The 12,965-nt window shown below is 34.9% G+C and overlaps 2 protein-coding genes across 4 annotated transcripts; both read right to left on the bottom strand.

Annotated features, from left to right (window-relative positions):
• Positions 1-1,291: 1,291 nt before the first annotated feature.
• On the bottom strand, positions 1,292-6,106 carry LOC130726791 (probable amino acid permease 7). Of its 2 annotated transcripts, none has more exons than XM_057578097.1 (8): positions 6,018-6,106; positions 5,743-5,833; positions 5,410-5,643; positions 5,207-5,300; positions 3,704-3,918; positions 3,351-3,484; positions 3,037-3,264; positions 1,292-1,934 (listed from the first exon to the last, which is right to left on the bottom strand). In XM_057578097.1, exons 2-8 carry the CDS (start codon positions 5,813-5,815, stop codon positions 1,533-1,535), a joined length of 1,380 nt encoding a protein of 459 aa, XP_057434080.1. In that variant the 5' UTR covers positions 5,816-5,833; positions 6,018-6,106; the 3' UTR covers positions 1,292-1,532. The 2 variants fall into 2 exon arrangements, with proteins under 2 accessions (XP_057434080.1, XP_057434081.1); XM_057578098.1 differs by having other exon boundaries at positions 5,996-6,054.
• Positions 6,107-8,987: 2,881 nt separating this feature from the next.
• On the bottom strand, positions 8,988-12,070 carry LOC130724065 (probable amino acid permease 7). Of its 2 annotated transcripts, none has more exons than XM_057575235.1 (8): positions 11,914-12,070; positions 11,385-11,513; positions 11,072-11,305; positions 10,795-10,888; positions 10,452-10,666; positions 10,220-10,353; positions 9,874-10,101; positions 8,988-9,774 (listed from the first exon to the last, which is right to left on the bottom strand). In XM_057575235.1, exons 2-8 carry the CDS (start codon positions 11,461-11,463, stop codon positions 9,373-9,375), a joined length of 1,386 nt encoding a protein of 461 aa, XP_057431218.1. In that variant the 5' UTR covers positions 11,464-11,513; positions 11,914-12,070; the 3' UTR covers positions 8,988-9,372. The 2 variants fall into 2 exon arrangements, with proteins under 2 accessions (XP_057431218.1, XP_057431219.1); XM_057575236.1 differs by lacking the exon at positions 11,914-12,070 and adding an exon at positions 11,656-11,907.
• Between the last annotated feature and the right edge of the window lie 895 nt (positions 12,071-12,965).

A 12,965-nucleotide genomic window follows, 5' to 3' on the forward strand; every position in this document is an offset into this window, starting at 1 on the left:
TCCTAGCATTTCTCTAACAATATTGTAAAATCAAAAAGTTTATGAGTCTATATTTTCATTTTGTACGCTGTGGAAATATGTTGAAACTAGGGTGGAAATAGGCCGAGCCGAGCCAAGCTTTGTGTGGCCTAGGCATGGCCTGCATTATCTTTTCGTGGCCCAAGCCTGGCCTGTGGCCTATCAATATGCCAAATTTTATGGCTTGGCCTGGCCTTTTCTAAAGCCTGACCTACAAGCCTGCTTAAAAGCCTATTTAACAGACAATTTTATCAAAAGAAGGTCATTAGGCTGGCGGGCTAATAAGCCTTTTATATATCATTGCACTTTCTTTTCAAATAAAAAAACCTGTATCATTGCATTTCAAAAACTAAACCTGTATCATTGAATATGTCTGGAACATTTCAAATCTGGGTTAGGGCAGGGACTTAGGGTTTTCTTTTATACTAAAGTATATACATCAGTTTAAAAAAAATCAAATAATATATTATTATATTATATTTATTTATATTATTAATAAAAATAATATATAAATAGGCTGGCATGTTAGGCCAAATAGGTTTTTTTAATAGTTTGAGCCTAGCCTTTTTAGTTAAACAAGCTTTTAAAAAAGCCTAAGCCTGACCTTTTTAATAAACGACCCGAGCCGAGCCGAGCTTCTAACGAGCCAAGACATAGGCCCCTGACGAGCCGCCTGGCCTATTTCCACCCCTAGTTGAAACATCTGTCCAGATTTGGAACATGCTCATCGGTCAAACTTCTTTATCACTTTTGTCAGCATTCTGATCATTATCAGCTAAGAAAATTTGAAGGCAGGCATTTTATCAAAAGCATTCAAATGTGAGCTTAAATTTAATGTATTTTAAGTGTAAAGTTTTTTTACACCGTCAACCAATCAGATTTTAAAGATTTGTCATATTACTTAATTTAATTAAATAGAAAATCTCTCCTTTCAACATTCAAGAAATTTGATTGGTTGAAGGTGTAAAAAAACTTTACACTGTCAGTGCATCAAAATTTTTCTCTTCAAATATTTGATGGGTTATATATAAGAGTATGCAAATTGGAAATAGATAGTGAAGTTGGTTTATTGGTGTAGTGATTCAACACCTCGTCCCTTAATCAAATAGTTAGTGTGGTTCGAATCGCAAATCTTGTGAATGGAAGGAAATGATAGTGAAAAGAGTTATTTTTGTAATCTTGATTTTTAATTAATTGTTATTATTATTATTTTATTCATTTAAAAAATTATGCAATTTGACCGTCAAAGTTATTTTGTTAATAAGACTAAAAATACTTTCAACAAAACATAGTATTTCAGAATCATCATAGCACTACAATAAGATAAGTAGTCCATGGTAAACCTGGTCCATGCTAGTCGCTGCCAAAAATATTATACAATCAATTTAGAAACTTATAATCCTATTCCATCACACTTTTCAAGACAGAAAGTTAAAAAATAGATTTTTATGAAATAAGATGAAAGTGGGATGTTAAACTCAAGTGACACCTAAACACACCCGACCTTTCATCTTTCATCCAAGTTTTTCTTTTATGATTCCTTCAAGTGACCCGATGAGGCCCACTACTGTGACAAGAAAGCAAGCAAAGCTAAATGCCTTGAGAACAACCCATTTTCTTGTCCAATGACCAACTTGCTTCTGCGCAGAGTACATCTCCACCGGAAAATATATATTCAATGGCCAGAAGCTTATGGCTCCTAACACTCCTAATACTTGGTTGAAGTAAGGGAACAAGATTGCAACTCCTGTGGTTGAAATCACATAGATTGTTCGGAAACAGAACCTGAACATATTCAGCTGAAAACTTGGCAAAAGAGGCAGTTTCAGTTTATAGAAATTATTCACAAAGTCACTGTCGGGAAATTTTCTTGAAGCCCATCTTTCAACAACACTATATATTGGCTGGCAGAAAATCTGATGAGAACATGCAAAATGAAAACAATTCAGGTAAAGTTTAAAAACAGTGAAACTACTAACAAAATGGTATAAATGAAGAATTGATACATTTTACTGATGAAGAAACAAGTTAAGCTTTTTAGATAACAACTTAGGTTGTTTTGGTTAATTATTGAATAACACGCAAAGCAGCTTGTAATTTTTTTAATCAACTAGTTGTGTTGTTCCTGCTAGTTGTGATTATGCCAAAAAGCTAGTAAAGCGGGATGATTGTGTTGTTGTTTCAAAAGTGTTTCAAAATGCCATAAATCAAATAAGAGAATAAGGGTAATATAACTAAATTCTGCTAAGTCATTTATAGGATCCCATATCTTTTTTTGGATAAGCAGAGGATCCCATTAATATTAGAATTTGGGAGGTGTGAATTCTAAGCAAAAACTAGTTTAGAAGTGAGAGTTTCTCTACCAAGGGTTATATCTTTAGTCAATATGAAACTTTTAACACACCTCGTACCAAGGGTTGTACATCTGAGCGTGGAATTTGCATGATTGGACATCTGTGAGGTGACCCATATATAAGAGGACTCTAACAAACAGATCTGAGATAGGCTCTGATAGAATATTAGAATTGAGAGACCTAATTCTACACCAAAAACTAGCATAGAAGTGAGGATTGCGCCACCATTTATAAGGACTATATTGGTCATATCTCTAGTTAATTAGAACATTAACGCACCCCCTTACGTCCAAAGCTGAACATGAAGTGTGGAATTTGCAGGATTAGACATTTGCTAGGGACCAATGTATGAGTGGTCTTCAATAAAAAATCTAGATAAAACTATGTTATGGTACTAGAATTTGAGAGACATAATACTACCTCAAAAGCTAGCGGGGAGGTGAGGGTTAGGACTAACTGAATTATTTTCTATCTAAATCCCTTCTGATGTATTGCTTTATTATTCTCTTGTAATTTCTTGAATGTAATATGATGTACTTTTTGGATGTACTGAATTTTTATCAATTTGACATTAGGAATATATAAAAAGTACTCCTTATGAGCAATCACAAGTCATGATTTTAATGTAAACAAAATAATGTTTGATAAGTTACACTGGCAGTACCTGATATCCTCCCACCAAGTGAAGAATAATGCAAGCATTGGCAAGGTCCACCAGCCAGTAAGGCTCGTAAAACCCAAATCCAGTCAAGAGGTTTCCTGGGGTAGCATTTCCAAAAGCAGCATATCCAAAGCCTCCGCAACAGAGGTAGAAGAATGTTGTAATGATGATTGAAATCATGGAGGCCTTTTTCATCGTTTGATTTTCTGGTGGAGGAGACTCTAGAGTGTCCTTTGCTCAACAAAATTCAATGCATTGTTTTAGTCATCAATTTTTCTTCTCTACCCACAAAATTTTAATATGAAATGTTAAGGTACCTGTATCTCAAGAAGGATTATTGAGTAAGGGTAGGCATAGGCTATGTCACCAAGTGCTTGGAAGACTAACCATAACTTGTCACCAATATTAGCAGCTGGTACTCCAGTTAGGCTCCCCATAATTCTTCCATTTTCTACAAGTGGAACAAAAATTAACCATTTTCTCATATTCACTCATTCACCTCTCTGCTTCTAACTAAATATCATGATATGGTTTTTTAACAATTGTATCTGAATGTAGGTTTTTAATTAGGACATAATTCTTCCATTTTCTCCTTAATCATCAGAATGCTTGAAATTGTCAAATAAGGGAAACCTTAAATTGACATCAAATGAATCAAAAGAAAATTTACCTATGACAGTTGCTATGCCAAGTCCTAGTCCAATGAATGAGTATGTAAAGGACATAATTGCAGCAACAACTGAAAGCCATGCCATGTTTTGGAGATCTGGAATGCATGACACTAGAATCTGAACAAGTCCATACAACACCATATACAAACTACCCCCATAATTACAAGGAGCCTGGTGCCCTTCCTTGTGATAACAATTTGATTTCAGAATGGCTCTGTATTAGTAGAACAAACATGTGTCATATACTTAAGTCCAAAATAAAATAAAATGAAATCAAAGAACGGTCTCTCTTATATGAAATGAAAAAAAAAAGGAATAGATGCAAGTTTAAAGCACCGACTCTAACATAGACACTGGACACGACAAGACACAGACATCATGATAAAAACAACATTCAAAAAGTAGGACACTGAATGAATGCATATATATATCCACCTTTTTAAAATTACAAGTTACCCTGTTTATAAAGAAAATATAAAACAATTCTATGTCATGTGCCCAAAGAGCTTGAAAAAATTAACACTCCTTTGAGAAACTATGTCTCAAAAGAAATAGCTAATATTTAATTATTTTCACATCTTTTTTCATTATCATGATTGAAAAGAATAGACTCTTTGATTCATCAAATGACAAATTAGTAATTTGTAGAATTTCACTCTCATACTTGATCAAAACTCATTTCCAACTATATCTCACATGTTAATTTAAAGTATAAAAATATTTTATTGTTTGGCTTTAAAAAATTAATGATATCAGTGTCTCGCAAGTGTTCAGTCAACAAGAGGTGTCGGTTTGAAGTGTCTGAGCCGAAGAAAAAAAATTGCTTAGACACTGCAAAAATGTGTTTGACACATGTTGCACGAGTGTTTGCGTCCAACACCGGGACGCTCTTTTGAACAGCAGTGTCTATGCTTTAGGGTATGTTTGTGAGTTGAGTTTAGTAAGGGGTAAGGGGAGGAGGAGACTTATGAGAAGCTCTCCCCTTATTTGAGAGATATTTAAAAGGAGGGAAAGGGTTTGAGAATTTTACAAAACACTTCAACACCCCTCCAATTCCCTCATTTAGTTGTTTGGTAGAGTTCCCCAAATTTAGGGTTTAGAGGAATTTAAAACTCACGCATTCTCCTTCACTTGCCCTCCCCTCCCTTAATGTGAGTAAAATTGGTGGGCAAGTGAGGGGAAAGAGAGTAAGTTCTTCCGTTGTTTTAAATTTTTCTAAACTTCTTAATTTGGGATGACTACACGAAACAACTAAATAAGAGTTTTAGAAGAGCCCTTCAAAAAAAAAAAGTTTTAGAAGAGTTTTGGAGAGTCTTTACAAATTTTCCTAACCCATCTCCCCTTTTCAAAATCTTCAAGGGAGCTTCTCATAACCCTCCCACTTCCCTTCCATCCACTGCAAAACTTAACTCACCAACACATCCCCTTTGAGGATTCGAGTGATGAAAAATAGTATTTGGGTGATCTTCTCATTTCATGAGGGGGTTTGATAGGAGAAGTACCTGAGACTATTTGCTGTTGTGAGTACATAAGCGATATTAGTTCCATACAAGGTCAAAAATTGAAGGAAACCAGCCAGCCATGTTCTTCTCTCACCTGAACAAGCACTATAAGTTATTAGACATTATAATTACAGTGATACTTCATGAAATGCGTAGCAATATCTGGCTACAGTGATTGCACAAGAAAATGGAGAAGAGTATACCAAGATTGGCTCTAACAGCAGCTATGTATGAGTAGTTTCTTTTCCCAGTGACAGGATCAGGGTATCTATAACAATCAGACATGAGGAATGAAGAAACATAGGTGACAATTGCAAAGCAAAGCAAAGCAACTGGCCCACCAATCCATCCTAGTTGAGAAGTACTCCAGGCAAGAGACAGAACACCAGAACCAATGACAGCAGTGATGATATGAGCCACAGCACTTCTTAAAGTCCCTGGAAAAAATGATGGCAGAAGAACTAAACTTGACGATTCGAACTCAAGTAAATGAAAATGTAGTGGTTATGTTATGGTCTTAGAGAATTTTATTTTACCAGTCCTTTTGGCTCTCCCATCATCATCATATGCACCAGAAGCATTTGTAGTTATTTGGAGAGTTTTTCTCATCCATCTTTATCAAAGTACCTAACTCAGTTGAAGTTCAAAGAGTTTAGTTTACTGCAAGTGAATACGATACCATAGAAGAAATGACTAAGCTAACATTAAAGACAAACTGTCATGTGTGTATTTTGTCAGTGTGTAATACTTGGTACTACTTCAAGTTTTTGCAATGTGAGTAAAACATACTATAATAATAATACTAGCGTACTTGACACAAGAGAATATGAGGAAAATGTCTCTTCTCTTGACCCAATGTTGATGATTTTGATTGTGATTTCAATATATTTATAATGTAGGAGAGGGATTATGCAGAACAGGATGCTAGTGCTGAAACAGCTTCATTTTGAAGCTATATGAAGATGATTATAACATGAGATTTGTGAGCTGAATATTTTATTAAGACCTTCCATATAATTGAGGAATTTGATGCCATGATCACTTGAATTTTTTAATTTTGTTTTGATTCTTTGTTCACCACTTTCATCATTAATTCATTATGCACATGTTTCTAATTGTAAGCATCATAATCGTTGTAGCTTTTGTTAGATCGGAAAAGACAAGCTTCTTTTAACATTCGCATCTTCCTCATATCTGAAGGTTGCAATTGGATCAATAACCTGACTGATTGTAAGGCTTTGAGTTATAACACTTGAATCATTGCTTTCAAATGCCATCTCCGAGCCAAGAACTTCCTCCACCAGCAAATCCTCCATGTCAGTCATTAAATCAAGTGATCTTGCTCTTGCACCTCTTAGACAGGCCATGTATAAAATGGTGGCAGAAAAAGAATTGGAAATGTGTCACTAGCCAATTTCTTTAAAAAGAGGATGTTATAAAGCTCATGCTACGCATGAGGTCTAGAGAGAGGCCGAGGTCGACCTACTACTTTGTATATCTACTTATCTAGTGTAAGCAGTATTTCTTTGCCTTTTTGAAAGTGGCTATTCCACTGCTCAAACGAGTGACTGAGTGACTGTAAGGTCACACGACAACAACCTTAAAAAGCACTGAGACTCACTATCTAAGCCAATCTTTATAATATCACATAAAAAAAAAAAGGAAACGGCAATCATCTTCATGAGAGGTTTAACAGGAGAAGTACCTTAGACTAGTTGCTGTTGTGAGCAGATATGAAATACTGGTCAAATACAGAACCAAAAATATAAGGAAACCAGCAAGCCATGTCCTTCTCTTCCCTGAACACACAATTTAATTAGATGTTATACTTATAGTGGTAGTAGTTCATGACAAGCATATCAGTCTTTGAATACGGGCTTATTCGAGCTTCTGTGCAAAAAAATACACTAAATAAGCTCCAATAAGTTCTCTCTGGTTTGCATCAAAACTGGTAGTAAGGCATATGAAAGAGTTATTGTGTTGTTTGTTACCAAGAGTGACTCTAACCGCATCCATGTATGAGTAGTATCTTTTCCCAGTGACAGGATCTGGATTTCTGTAACAATTAGATAGGAAGAATGTAGAAATATAGGTCAAACTCAAGATTCAAACTCAAGCAAATGAAAATGGGGTTTGATTTTACCAGTCCTTTTTGCTCTCCCATCATCATCGTAAGCACCAGAAGCAGTTGTAGTTATTAGGAGAGAGTTTTTCAAATCCATGATCTGATACTAATTAAAAAGTAAGTGAATGTGGTTCTATTGAGGTAGCAACCAAACCAAAAGGTCTATGGTAAATGACGTCGTCATAGTGTACGTGCTAGAACCATATGAGGGGACTGATGACATCGGTGTATCCATAATCGCAACACCTTACTCTTTTCATGGGCAATCTCCATTGGCCAACAAAAGGAAGTAACACTTTCTATTATGTTCTATTTCATGGTTGCTATGATGGATTATCATGCAATCTTCTTTATTGTCTCTTTTTTTGTTTTGATTTCCAAAAGGAAGTGGAGAAAGGAATAAACATAAACAATGCATACTATGAAAAATTGGGACAATTATGTGCTAAAATTTTATTGAGGTTGTTCTTTAATGATGAGATTATGCCCTAATATGAGGTCAAAAATCAATAGACTACTAAAACATTGAAGGGAAAGAGACTTCAGCCAAATTGAAATTAACAATGGTAACCCATCTTTTCTGGTTAGAGATCTCATAAAGAATGTTCATATTGGTAGAAACAAGCAAATAATCTAAGATTCATATTCATTGTGATGGTTAAACACACGAGAGGTTAACCAAGAGATTGACGAAGTAAGGTTTAAAAAAACATATTAAAAAGGCTATTTATTATGGTAGCGACATGTGTAAATACTTTTTTTAAAATAAGGTCTCAATTGTATAAATTATTGCAGATTGTAGATTCAATTAAATATCTAAACTCAAATATTTTTCGTTTCCTCTAAATAATATATAGATCTCGCCCAGAATATTATTAAAACTAAAAAGAAGTTCATCATAGGTGGGACGAAAAAAAAAAGTTTAGGTTTTTGGACTAAATCACACCCACAACTAAAGTTCAAACATTCTTTTGGACATTTAGAACTATTTTAGGCGTGCATGCTTCGAATCCAACAAGTTGTATCAGAGTGCAATTAACTCAAAGACCCAAGATTCACACAAAAAAAAAGCCCAAAAAATACTCAGCAAAAAAAGTACTACCAACTAAATCTAGTCATGACTCCGTGAGACGGAAGTTCAAATAAAAGGAATACAAGCTGACACCAATTACCTCTGAGGTTTCGCTTAATGAAACTAATAATAAAAGTCCCACATGAGTGAGATAAAAAATCTTATAATTTATAAGTGGGTATGTCAAAAGTCCAATAGTCTTAAAGTTTTTAAACAAGACTACACTAACAACTAAAGCCCAAATATCACTATCATTTTGGGCTTCTCATCCCTCTTTTATCTTAAAATTACTATAATGACATTGAAGATTGTGAATTTTTGTATTGTATGTATATATAAAAGGATTTAATTTGTATGTACTGATACTGTATAGAGTGTTTTACACACGCATCTAATCATATTTTTCTATTTTTCATTTAAAAAATATATTTAAATTTAAATCTAATTAGTACATGGCAAATTAGTTGATTTTAATTGAATATTATTAGAGATGTCACTACATAGTCATTGAACTCTAAATAAAATCGTCTATTTGCACCAAAATCTTCTGACGTAAGATATACTCAGCAGCATGGGACTGATAATTATTGTTTTCAGAAACAACAATTTAGATTTTGACAATCACAGATAGCAAACTACATCTCTTTTAGAACTTGCTCTTTGAAGGGTGTTCTGCACCAAGCAAAACTCAATATTCCATGACTAGCACCTTTTTCACCTTCAGGCATCCTCCCCCAATTGTGTACCCCTTATCAAAATTTCAACAACCGTACCATCAACATGAAATTGAATTACACAAATATTATACAATCAATTTAGAGATTTATAAGGCTATGTTTGAATATAGTTGACATGGGTAAAATAGAAGTTAGACAAAAAGTGGACATAAACTTTTCTTATGAATTGCGATGAGATTCCATTCACATTATGCTAAACTGGTATCCGAACACACACTAAACCTTTCATCTTTCATCCAAGTTTTTCTTTTATGATTCCTTCAATTGACCCGATGAGGCCTACCACTGTGACAAGAAAGCAAGCAAAGCTAAAAGTCCTGAGAATGATCCATTTTTTAGTCCAAGCACCAACATTCTGCTGCACAAAGTACATCTCTACTGGGAAATATATAGCCAGTGGCCAGAAGTTTACAGCTCCTAACACTCCAAGAACTTGGTTGAAGTAAGGAAACAAGATTGCAAGTCCAGTGGTTGAAATCACATAGGCTGTTCTAAAACAGAACCTGAAAAGATTCAGCTGAAAAGCAGGCAACAGAGGCAGTTTTACTTTGTAGGAGTTATTCACAAAGCCACTGTCTGGGAATCTTCTTGAAGACCATCTATCAACAGAACTGTATATTGGCTGGCAGAAAATCTGAAGAGAAGACCATGCAAAATGACACAAAAGTATTAATAGTCAGTTAACATTAAAAAGTTCTCCTTAGTCAACTTTGATTAGTAACACTAGTAGTACCTGATATCCTCCCACCAAATGAAGAATAATGCAAGCATTAGCAAGGTCAATGAGCCAGAAAGGCTCATAAAACCCAAAACCTGTCAAGAGGTTCCCTGGTGTAGCATTTCCAAAAGCAGCATATCCAAAGCATCCACAGCAGAGATAGAAGAATGTTGTGATGAAGATTGCCATCATGGAGGCCTTTTTCATTGTTTGATTTTCTGGTGGAGGAGACTCTAGTGTGTCCTTTGTTCAACAAAATTTCATACTTTGTTTCAGCTATCAAAATATTTTTTTGTCTTCCTTTCTAACTTAAATCACCCTACCCTCTATGCACCCAATTTGAATATGAAATTTAAAGTACCTGTATCTCAAGAAGGATAATTGAGTAAGGATAGGCAAATGCTATGTCACCAAGTGCTTGGAAGACTAGCCATAACTTGTCAGCAATATTAGCAGCTGGTACTCCTGTTAAGCTGCCCATAATTCTTCCATTTTCTGCAAGTGCAACAAAAGTTATCAATTGTCAGAAAGCTTAAAATTGTCAAATAAGTTGAATCTTAAATTGACAGAAAATGAGTCAAAACAAAAATTACTTATGACTGTGGATATTCCAAGTCCTAGTCCAATGAATGAGTATGTGAAGGACATAATTGCAGCAACAACTGAAACCCATGCCATGTTGTGAAGATCTGGTATGAATGACATTAGAATCTGAACAATTCCAAACATCACCATATACAAACTACCCCCATAACCACAAGGAGCTTGATGCCCTTCCTTGTGATAGCAATTTGATTTCATAATCGCTCTGTATTAGTAAGACAAAAATGTGTCATTCATTCATAAAAAGTCTCTATAATATCACATTTTCATACAAATAGTATATAGTATTAGGGTAATCTTCCAATCTCATGAGGGGTTTAACAGGAGTAGCACCTTAGACTATTTGCTGTTGTGAGTACATAAGCAATACAAGTCCCATACAAGGTCAAGAATTGAAGGAAACCAGCCATATATGTCCTTCTCTCACCTGAACTAGCACAAAATGTAGTTAGACTTTGAGCCTTTTTGGATATGGACCAAAGAGCACTACCGGGGCTTATCCGGTGCTTTTTCGAGTAGATAACCTCCGATAAGTGCTCTTTAGTGCATGAAAAGCATAGCAGTGTTTGGCTGCAGTTATTGTAAAAGAAAATGGAGAAGATTTTAGTACCAAGATTGATTCTAACAGCAGCCATGTATGAGTAGTTTCTCTTCCCAGTGACAGGATCAGGGTGTCTGTAACAATCAGACATGAGGAATGAAGAAACATAGGTGATAATTGCAAAGCAAAGCAAGGCAACTGGCCCTCCAATCCATCCTAGTTGAGAAGTACTCCATGCCAGAGACAAAACACCAGAACCAATAACTGCAGTAATGATATGAGCCACAGCACTCCCCACAGTTCCTGCAAAAATTAACTAAAATTCAGGATTCAAGCTCAAGTAAATGAAATTGGTTTGTTACTTAGAGACTTTGATTTTTACCAGTCCTTTTGGCTCTCCCATCATCATCATAAGCATCAGAAGCAGTTCTAGCTATTTGGAGAGAGTTTTTCACATCCATGTTTATCCAAGCACCAAACTCAGTTGAAGCTGCTCAAGGAGTGTAGTTAACTGCAAGTGAATACCATAGAAATGACTAAGCTAACAACATTAAAGATAAACTGTGAAGCATGTACTACAAATTGAAATTAATGTTTGTGGTGGGGAGGTGCATAATTTTGGCCTCATGTGGCAGGAAAATCTATGGCAATACTTTATCTTAGATGCAGTTTTCAAACTCATGATTGTCCTTTCCTTGAAAGACTGACAATTGCACTAAAAGTTGATCTGCTTGAAAGAGCAGCATTGGAGGAGTTGCAGGAAAAGTGTATAAAAATGTGAATATGCTGTGACCAAACATGTGCTTGTGTGTATGTATGTTGTCAGTGTTTGGTACATGAGCAACTTCAACTATTGGAAGACATGTTTTTGCTAACTAGTGTGTGTAAAACAGACTACAATACTATCTTACTTGACACAAGAGAATATGAGAAAAATGTCTCTTCTCTAGACCAAATGTTGATGATTTTGATTTTGGTTTTGATTTCAATATATTTATAGGGTAGGAGGGATTAGGTAGAACAAGATGCTAGTGCTGAAACAGCTTTGTTTGAAGCTACATGAAGCTGCATGAGATGAGATTATGACTTATGAGCTAATTATTATATTGAGATTATGACCAATAATTGAGGAATTTGATGCCATGCTCACATGAAATTTTTTAATTTTGTTTATATTCTTTTTTCATTACTTTATGGTCGTAGTAAAAAGAATCAATATCACTGTACCTAAAAAGTGGGTGGATTGTCTAAGTCTCCAAAATCCAAATGTTTGAAAAGCACATGTCTCTGACTTGGAATTGTAAGCATCATAGTAGTAAGTAGTGTGTAAATCCGACTTATACGGACAAACAAGTCTTTTATGGTCTAGCAACAAGTTGATTTTAGCATTCAATTGAGTAGTTTAAAAGTGAAAGAACTCATATACATCAAATGCTGATTAAAGTTGTGATTTTGAGTTAAAGTTGTGACTTACCGTTCACTTTAGTTTACTCTCTTAAACTAATATGAAGATCTCCTAAAATTTTATGCATTTCACAACCCAACAAAATCTAATACATAAATTCAAGGGATAATCCTCTAATTGGTCCATATGGTTGTGTGGCCGTCTGAAATTAGTCCCTCCCGTAAAATCTAAGTCCTCGCGTTTGAAAAGTGTGTGGAAATTAGTCCCTCCGGCGAGGACCTGCTACACACACTTTTTCAAACGCGAGGACTTAGATTTTACGGGAGGGACTAATTTCAGACGGCCACACAACCACAGGGACCAATTAGAGGATTAACCCTAAATTCAAAATCTCTTAGGTGATACTATTACTTTGCTCACATTTTATATTTTCTCTAACTATAAGAGTGAGATTTCATAAATTAAAATTTTCCGAATTAAAATACTTTAAAATTTTAATCCTTGTTTTAAAAATTTCAATTTCAAAACTTGTTATTATTTTTCTTCTAATTTTCATTC

Source organism: Lotus japonicus, chromosome 6, assembly GCF_012489685.1.
Source record: "Lotus japonicus ecotype B-129 chromosome 6, LjGifu_v1.2".
NCBI classification, from domain to species: domain Eukaryota; kingdom Viridiplantae; phylum Streptophyta; class Magnoliopsida; order Fabales; family Fabaceae; genus Lotus; species Lotus japonicus.

What these genes read in the sequence shown, in the direction of transcription:
- LOC130724065 (XM_057575235.1), bottom strand. Translation starts at nt 11,463, where the DNA reads ATGGATGTGAAAAACTCTCTCCAAATAGCTAGAACTGCTTCTGATGCT. An exon ending in TGGGAGAGCCAAAAGGACTG is followed by an intron (nt 11,306 to 11,384) that starts GTAAAAATCAAA and finishes TAATTTTTGCAG; the next exon opens with GAACTGTGGGGAGTGCTGTG. An exon ending in TGGAATATCCACAGTCATAA is followed by an intron (nt 10,354 to 10,451) that starts GTAATTTTTGTT and finishes TTGCACTTGCAG; the next exon opens with AAAATGGAAGAATTATGGGC.
- LOC130726791 (XM_057578097.1), bottom strand. Translation starts at nt 5,815, where the DNA reads ATGAGAAAAACTCTCCAAATAACTACAAATGCTTCTGGTGCATATGAT. An exon ending in TGCTGTTAGAGCCAATCTTG is followed by an intron (nt 5,301 to 5,409) that starts GTATACTCTTCT and finishes GTGCTTGTTCAG; the next exon opens with GTGAGAGAAGAACATGGCTG. An exon ending in ACTTGGTGGGAGGATATCAG is followed by an intron (nt 1,935 to 3,036) that starts GTACTGCCAGTG and finishes TGTTCTCATCAG; the next exon opens with ATTTTCTGCCAGCCAATATA.